General features: G+C 44.6%; 2 protein-coding genes across 2 annotated transcripts; both read right to left on the reverse strand.

The window, feature by feature from the left end:
* Positions 1–811: 811 nt before the first annotated feature.
* LOC107045388 lies at positions 812–1,540 on the reverse strand. Its single transcript, XM_015267668.1, has one exon. It carries the CDS (start codon positions 1,538–1,540, stop codon positions 812–814), a length of 729 nt encoding a protein of 242 aa, XP_015123154.1.
* Positions 1,541–1,718: 178 nt separating this feature from the next.
* On the reverse strand, positions 1,719–3,491 carry LOC107045389. The gene has a single exon (XM_015267669.1). It carries the CDS (start codon positions 3,489–3,491, stop codon positions 1,719–1,721), a length of 1,773 nt encoding a protein of 590 aa, XP_015123155.1.
* Positions 3,492–9,143: the final 5,652 nt, after the last annotated feature.

The following is a 9,143-nucleotide window of genomic DNA, read 5'->3' on the forward strand; positions in this document are numbered from 1 at the left end:
TTTTTTCATCCCTTAAACTCAATTAGGAGGGGAGAGGTGAATTTTTAATTACCGGGAGTCACTGTGTGCCGCAAAACAATTATTTTTCTTACTGCGCTGTGATTTCCATGACAGTTTCTTCCATTTTTTACAGAGATTAAGGGATGAAAGAGGGTTAATTGATGGGTAATTTAGTTCTCCGTCAAACAGCCTTTTTTTCATCCCTTAATTTCAATTAGGGGGAGAGACAAATTTGTAATTCGCGGGCGAATGGTGAAAACTCACTGTGCGCCGAGAAGAAAATTATTTTTCTCGCTGGCCCATGACTTTTGTCGTAGTTTGTATTTTTTTGTTACACAGATTAAGGGATGCAACGGGGATCGATTGATGGGGAATTTAATTCTCCATCACACCGTCTGGGTTTCATTCCTTAATATTAATTAGCCAGCAAATGAATCACCTGAAAAACATTAAGAACATGTTGAGGACGAGAAGGGCATAAATTCCCCTCCGAAACAGCCTGTCACATCCCTGTGACAGCGGGACAGCTACTGCCGAGTTACCGAAATAGCGAACTCGGCCAGACACCGAAATCGTCACTTGAAATTTTTTACAAAATGGCCCAAAAAATACGTTAAGCAATGTAGGCAACTTTTGAAACTTGAAAGAAACTAGAAAATTACTTCTGTTGGGTTTTCTACTCTATCGACTGCCCAAACTATAACATCTCTCCCACCTTGGATTGTCAGCTAGACAATTCAACTAATAAACCTTTAAATTTAAACCTTTAAATATATGGAAACAAAACATAGACTCTCAACTCCACCCTTTCTCAATCTATCAGTCTCGGGGGTTTTTTTACCACCCGTCCATTTCTAGTTAGCACCTTGCGATCCTCCACTCCTGGCAGGACTTCAGCAGCTTTGGTTTCCAATTTCTTCTTTTTCTCGGTGCCGGCACGACGAAATTTAGAGGCCGAAGGCACTGTATGCCAGTTCTCTGGCTCAGCGTCTGAAGCTCGGAGAATTTCCTCAGTCTCGCTCATTGACATCTCCAATGGATACAGCTTCTGGATGGGTCTCGTGGCATAACCATTTGCTGTCTTGAGTTTGACAACTCGAATTTCCCCCTTCTTCCCTGGGAATACTTGATCGACTCGGGCAAGAGGCCATTCCAGCCTCTTAACGTTGTCACTCCCCACGAATACAACGTCTCCTTCCTTGATCTCGATGACAGCTGGCTTGGTGACCCCATGTGGCTTCAATTGTCCAAGGTATTCAATTCGGAATCGTGAACGTAGTTCCTCTCGTAATCTCTGGTGATACTTGACTCTTGCATTCAGAGAAGTGGAGTCCACCTTATCAAGATCAGGTACTCCATAATCAGGAAGATCTCTGAGAAACATATCTGGAGAGAGAGGTACGAGCTGTTCGGGGTCTTCTGCTAGGTAGGTGAGAGGACGTGCATTGATGATCGCCTCACAGTCACAGAGGATAGTGGATATTTCCTCGAAGGTGAGGGAAGCCTTTCCCAACGTTCTTTTCAGGAGATCCTTCACCATTCTCACCATTCGCTCCCACCATCCACCCCACCAGGCTGCTGAGGGAGGGTTGAACCGCCAGTCAATACGTGTTGAAGCTCCCTGAGTTATGATCGTTTCCCAGTCCAAACTTCTCAGAGCATTGGATGCACCAACTAAGTTAGTGCCATTATCACTATATAACACAGCAGGACGTCCTCTACGAGCTATAAATCGTCTGAGTGCCTCCAAAAAGGAGTCCGTAGAGAGGGTAGACAGCAATTGCAGGTGAATGGCCAGGTAGACTGCGCAGGTAAACAAGACAATCCAGCTCTTGCTTCCATCTCTGAGAAACAGTGGNGATCGTTTCCCAGTCCAAACTTCTCAGAGCATTGGATGCACCAACTAAGTTAGTGCCATTATCACTATATAACACAGCAGGACGTCCTCTACGAGCTATAAATCGTCTGAGTGCCTCCAAAAAGGAGTCCGTAGAGAGGGTAGACAGCAATTGCAGGTGAATGGCCAGGTAGACTGCGCAGGTAAACAAGACAATCCAGCTCTTGCTTCCATCTCTGAGAAACAGTGGACCTGCCAAATCAACACCAGAAACTTCGAAGGCACTTGCATCTCTCACTCGATTTTCTGGAAGAGGTATTGAGATAGATTCCAGTCTCTTGGCAGTATATCTCTTACACCTCGCACAATTCCTCACAACGGATTGTACCGCTCGTCTGCTGGATAATATCCATACTCGTTCCCTTAGTTTATTGAGAGTGGTGTCAATGGAACCATGTTTGAGTTCTAGATGACAATCTTCAATCAACCTGTTCACCAACAAATGTCCACGATCCAGAATCACTGGACACCGGAAGCCCATGGAGTCGTCACGATATGCTACTGGTGTCTTGAGTCGTAAGAGACCCATCTCGTCTCTGTAAACCACCAGATCACTTAGACGAGGATCTTTCTCCCAATTAAAACACTCAGAGTGTACCATTTTGAAGACTGCATACTCTGCTGACTGTAGTTCTTGCGCTGTCAACGTCTGGATGCGAATCTTTTCTTTGTTCCTACAGTTGTTGACAAATCGTAGAGTCCAAGCAACGAGACGAATGATTTGAGAGTACCTCGAATACTTCCTCAAATACCAAGGGGGCTGGTTGTTCTCTGGGTTCAACTGCGATGAATTGGAGGCAGTGATTAATGTTATAGCAGTCTTTGGGGTCCTGAGCTTCTTAGTGGCCTTCTTCATCTCCATGTTGACCTCGTTCTCATCAACAGGTTCAACTGCTTGAGGCCACTGTTCAGGAGGCAACTTTAACCACTCTGGTCCCCGACGCCACCTTGAATCCACCAATTGTTTAGCTGTGCAGCCCCTCGATGCCAAGTCTGCTGGATTAGAGACTCCAGGTACATGGGACCACTGCTCTGGATCCGTCAATTGGCGAATCTCCTGGATACGATTCCAGACAAAGGTTGCCCACTGTTTATTCCTTTGTATCCAGGTTAGTACTGTACTGGAGTCTGTCCAATAATACAACTCACAATGTAAATCTGGAACAGCAGAGACCACCGAGTGCATCAGCCTTGCTGCCACCGTTGCTGCCAGCAATTCAAGTCGAGGTATTGTGGTTTCTTTAGGAGAAATATTTGCTTTTGCACTGACAAACTCGACTTCAACGCGGTTGTTGCTCTCTACTCTGGCAAAAATTACAGCTGCGTAAGCCAAGCTACTTGCATCTACGAATGCATGGAGAGAAATTCTGGATGCTTCCTCCTCCGCTTTGAATAGAAAGCGTGGGATCTTCACTTCTTTAAGCCAAGTCAATTGGTCCATCCAGAGAACAAAGGCATCACGAACATCATCATCGACTCTGACATCCCAGTCGAAACCCTTAGCCCAAACCTGTTGAAGAAGGATTTTAGGACAAATAACAACTGGACAAATCATACCGAGTGGGTCAAACAACTGCTGAGTAAATGAGAGCATCGTTCTCTTCGTGATGATGGATGGCTCGCCTGTCTGTACGAGTGGATTGACCAGTGACAGAGTGTCCTCTTCTCGATGCCAACGTAGGCCCAGCACGGACGATTCCGGCTCTGTCTTCTTCAATCCTAAGTACTCCTATGCTCGTAGATCAAAGCCACCGGACTCCAACACACTTGAGCTTATTCTCTGGAACTCTCCAGCCTCCTCGTGAGAGTCAATACTGATCACGCAGTTGTCCACGTAAAAAGACTCCTTTAGTTTACGCAGGACAGATTTCTCACTCTCAGCTCGAGCATCTCTGAGTGCTGAGTCAATGTGGAGGTTCAACGTAGCACCCAAAATGAACGGACTGCTTGAGACCCCAAAAACAACTCGCTGATGCCTGTATACGATTACTTTCTCAGGATCAGCATCTCTGTACCACAGGAATCTCAAATGACCTCGTTCTTCGGGGGCAATACTGATTTGAAGAAAGGCCTTACGTATGTCAGCGATGACTCCCACTTCTTTCTCGCGAAATCTCATCAACAGGCTTGGGATGAGCTCGATGAGATTGGGTCCAGTCTCCAGACAGTCATTAGAGGATGGTCCAGCCTTTCCATGTGCTGAGGCATCGAACACTGGTCTGATTCTCGTAGAACTCCCCTCTTTTACTACCGGACGATGAGGCAAATAATAGCTGACACGTGGCACTTCACATACAGGAACTTGTTCAATGTAACCCTCCTGCATCCATTCATCGAACACTTGTTGATAATCGTCTAACAAATTGAGAGACTTGAGGGTGTTGATGGTCTTCTTGAGTCTGTGTTCAGCACTAGGTCGATTGTCCACCAGAGGAGGATGATTCACCTTCCAGGGGAGCACCACTTCATACCGAACTTCTTTTTCATGAGCAGCTTTCGTTTCTCTGAACGGGGTCCATCATACCCAGGACATCCAAGCTCCACAGAGCTGATAGATCGGCATCTTGAGTGAACATCGAGAGTGTGGTCATTGTCGAAGTTGTGTCAACTGCATGCGACTTTACTTTGCCCATCAAAGTCCAACCCAAACGTGTTCCTATTGCTGTGACCCCACAGTCTAGATTCAACATTTTACCTGTGTAAAGCTTAGCTGCTACGTCTGCTCCTAAGAGTAATTCAATGGGCTGTTCCCCTGGTCCCACATCAGTTAGATGTATATTTTTCCCGTGCAATTCATCAATCCAGGGCCCTTTCTTAATTTTCGAGATGTTCTGACAGATGGTGTCCTGGTGACAGGCAGTAAAATTGCAGGCGTATGAACCATCCATGTTCCTCAGATGAATCTTGTAGACCTTATGCTCTTGAGGCTGTGTTAGGGTACCACCGAACAGTGAATGGATCAGAGTACGACGTTCCACCATTTCATACCCTAGAAATTTTGCTACTGGCCCTGAAACATATGAACGGTGCGACCCTGAATCAATGATCGCCCTGACCACTTTCTCCTTGCTGCCTCGGACCAGTTTGACCTTCAGTGTTTGAAGGAATATTTCCATGTCTGTTGAAAAACTGGCAAGATTCTATTCAGTTGGTTTGACCTTGGATTTGTCCTCAACAGCTGATGTACTACCCACGAGCTTACACATCGACAGTATGTGCTTCTTACCACACCAAGGACATTTTTCGCGATATCTGCAGAACTTACAAGAGTCATTGGTTTTTAAACAATTAAAGCAGGCATTTGTGCTCTTCATGATTTCCACACGTTCTTCCATTGTCATTTTTTTTCGCTTTCTCACAACTGTGACTTTTGTGATTTTGCTCACAGAATATACATGAATCCACTGTCTGACCTTTTGTGTTGAGCAATCCTGCTGCTGTAGCTATGGGTCCATTCTCAATCTTGACTTTCTTTTTCTTGTCGTTGTTCTTAGTGTCTTTACTCTGCTGCTGGGTGGTTGGAGTGATGTCAAAACCTTGTACTGCCATGTCGATACGCTGTTCGAACATAACCTCGGCTTCTAAGAAGTCCATGAACTTCGCAAGACGTACGTGGGCATTAGGGATCTGTAGTGATGTTGAGTGGCGCTGCCAAGCCTTCAGTAACTCCTCTGGTAACGAAGACAGCAGTTCCCCCCCTGCTGGATCCACCAGGGGATACAGCATTGCTGCACACATGTCTATAGTCACTCCCAGTGACTCTAAAGCCCTGAGTTGAGTCTTTAATTTGTCATAAGTGCTTGACAATGGTCTTTTGTCGTCCTTGTAAAAGGCATTGCTCAATACGAGTTTGAGTAGCTCACGAATATACATTTCCACGAGAAGTTCTTTTTTTCCAAAACGATTTTTCAATGCAGATATCGCCTCATCATAATTTTCTGCCGATGGTGGGAAACTGTCAATTACCTCTCTCGCTCTTGAACCCTCAACAACTCCTTGAACCAAATAACTAAACTTTTGCTCCTTAGGCATAGTGACATCATCGTGAATACCCTTGAACAAACTCCAGAACTGAAGCCAGTCCTTCATGTCTCCAGAAAACTTTGGAATCTCCATTTTTGGATATCTAAACCTCTGATTTGTCGCTGGATCTGGCTGATTGACGTAAAACACGGGGACACCTGGACGTTGAGCTGTCTCAGTCACTTGCAGTACTTCGCGTTTTATTTGCTGAAATTTCAGCTGGTATTCGTCACACGAATTGAATTTACCTGTCAATTCTGCTTCAGTGGTTGCTTCACTGTTTACCATTTCCGCTGAAATATTTTGATTTAATTCTTGCAGTTCTGTCGATCTCTCTGCTAAGATAGCCAAATATGCTCTGACATTGTTAATATTGGGGTTATCTTGTTGTAGAACTGCTGTCAACGTTGTGTGCGTCTTAGTGAACGCTGCTCGCTTTGCTGCGCGAGTTCTCTTGGGGTTATCCATCGTTACAGCCACGATCCGACGATTACTCGTCCTGTCACGGTCGCCAAAATGTTGTGGAGGGTGTAAATAATCGATGGATATACTTCGTTTTGTATTTTATGCAGAATGACTGTATTAATTACTCGAAAAGAGATTATTGTTTTACAATGTGCGACATGACGCGAACGCCGTGCCATAATAACTAGCCCAGAAAATACGTTAAGCAATGTAGGCAACTTTTGAAACTTGAAAGAAAGTAGAAAATTACTTCTGTAGGGTTTTCTACTCTATCGACTGCCCAAACTATAACAGGCAGAGTGGAATTCCCTGATTATTTTTCACTCTCGATTAATTTTTTGAATATTCAAATTGATACTCGATTCATTCACATCGTTCCATTCCATCGGGAGATATTGTCGATTAGAGACAATTTTTTATGGTCACTGAAGGAGGCAAACCATTCATTTAAATCTCGCAATAATCTGCGAAAAATCTTATTCATTAATCTATTTTTATGGAATTAATCCCATTATGTGTAGATCGCTGGAGAACAACGAAAACGTTCCAACCGTTCAAACGAGTTGGAATGTTTTCTCTCTCCTTCTTCTCCATTTTCTTCCTCACTCGCACTCGTTAAGTTTGGCGAAGGACGGGCACAAAGAGGATAGACCTGAGTAGAGGCCCGGATCGGGGGGTTTGACTGACTCCAAAAAAGTTAGTTGGTACCCCACGGGAAAGGCGGCGTCCCGGTCGAATTGTCGGTAAATGTGCGTCGGGTGCGTGAGTAACTCGGCAGTAGCAGTCCCGCTGTCACAGGGACAGGTTCGGAGGGGTCCTTTTGTCCTCCTTGTACTCAACGTTTACTTTATGTTTTTCGGTTGATTTATTCGCCGACTAATTAATATTGAGGGATGAAACAAAGACTGTTCAATGGAGAATTAAATTCCCCACCCAACAACTCCCGTTTCATCCCTTAATCTCTCTAATGAAAAAATTATAACTGCGACGAAAGTCGCGGCGCTATGAAAAACTCAATGGTTTCTTGGCGCAGTGACTCCCGACAACTCGCCCGCTAATTAAGGAAATCGTCGCACCCCTCCTACTTAACATTAAGGAATGAAACCAATGCTGTTCGATGGAGAATTAAATTCCCCACCCAACAACTCCCGTTTCATCCCTTAATCTCTCTAATGAAAAAATTATAACTGCGACGAAAGTCGCGGCGCTATGAAAAACTCAATGGTTTCTTGGCGCAGTGACTCCCGACAACTCGCCCGCTAATTAAGGAAATCGTCGCACCCCTCCTACTTAACATTAAGGAATGAAACCAATGCTGTTCGATGGAGAATTAAATTCCCCATCCATCAACCCTCGTTTCATCCCTTAATCTCTGCAATAAAAAAATTAATATTGCGACGAAAGTCACGGCGCTATAAGAAACCCAATGTTTTCTCGGCGCAGAGTGACTCCCCATTAATTCCCCCGCTAATTAAAAAATCGTCTCATTTCTCCTAATTAATATTCAGCAATAAAACCAATGCTGTTCGATGGGGAATTAAATTCCCCATCCTTCAACCCCCGCTTCATTCCTTAATCTCTGTAATGAAAAAATAAAAACTGCGACGAAAGTCGCAGCGCTATGAAAAACCTAATGGTTTCTCGGCGCAGTGACTCCTGACAACTCGCCCGCTAATTAGAAAATCGTATCTCTGCTCCTAATTAACATTAAGGAATGAAACCAATGCTGTTCGATGGAGAATTAAATTCCCCATCCTTCAACCCTCGTTTCATTCTTTAATCTCTGTAATAAAAAAATAAAAACTGCGACGAAATCGCGGCGCTATGAAAAACTCAATGGTTTCTCGACGCAGTGACTCCCGACAACTCGCCCGGTAATTAAAAAGTCGTATCTCTGCTCCTAATTAACATTAAGGAGTGAAACCAATGCTGTTCGATGGAGACTTACATTCCCCATCCTTCAACCCCTGTTTTATTCCTTAATCTCTGTAATAAAAAAATAAAAAATGCGACGAAAGTCGCAGCGCTATGAAAAACTCAATGGTTTCTCGGCGCAGAGTGCTTCCCCATTAATTCGCCAGCTAATTAAAAAATTTGAGGTAGCTGTAGCTTTGTACAGTCGTGATTTGACGTGGATACGTCTATGTGACAGAGGGGAAACCGCAGTCCTCTGCGTAAACAACAGACGAGAAATACAATGTTGACAACAGCTGACTACGCATGCAGCGTCGATATTATATATATATATAGAGAGAGAGAGAGAGAGATAAAGAGAGAGAGAGAGAGAGAGAGAGAGAGAGAGAGAGAGAGAGAGAGAGAGAGAGAGAGAGAGAGAGAGAGAGAGAGAGAGAGAGAGAGAGAGAGAGAGAGAGAGAGAGAGAGAGAGAGAGAGAGAGAGAGAGAGAGAGAGAGAGAGAGAGAGAGAGAGAGAGAGAGAGAGAGAGAGAGAGAGAGAGAGAGAGAGAGAGAGAGAGAGAGAGAGAGAGAGAGAGAGAGAGAGAGAGAGAGAGAGAGAGAGAGAGAGAGAGAGAGAGAGAGAGAGAGAGAGAGAGAGAGAGAGAGAGAGAGAGAGAGAGAGAGAGAGAGAGAGAGAGAGAGAGAAAGACGCGCGTTAGTTTGGGCGCCGGCCACCAGGGGCGCTGGCAGTCAGTAGGCACGTTCGCAATGACCCCCCTATCGAAAACATAGACGTATCCACGTCAAAATCGTCTCTTTTCTCCTAATTAATATTAAGGAATGAAACCAATGCTGTTCGATG

Source organism: Diachasma alloeum, unplaced genomic scaffold (genome assembly GCF_001412515.2).
Source record: "Diachasma alloeum isolate Michigan unplaced genomic scaffold, Dall2.0 Dall_scaffold_00922, whole genome shotgun sequence".
Lineage (NCBI taxonomy): Eukaryota > Metazoa > Arthropoda > Insecta > Hymenoptera > Braconidae > Diachasma > Diachasma alloeum.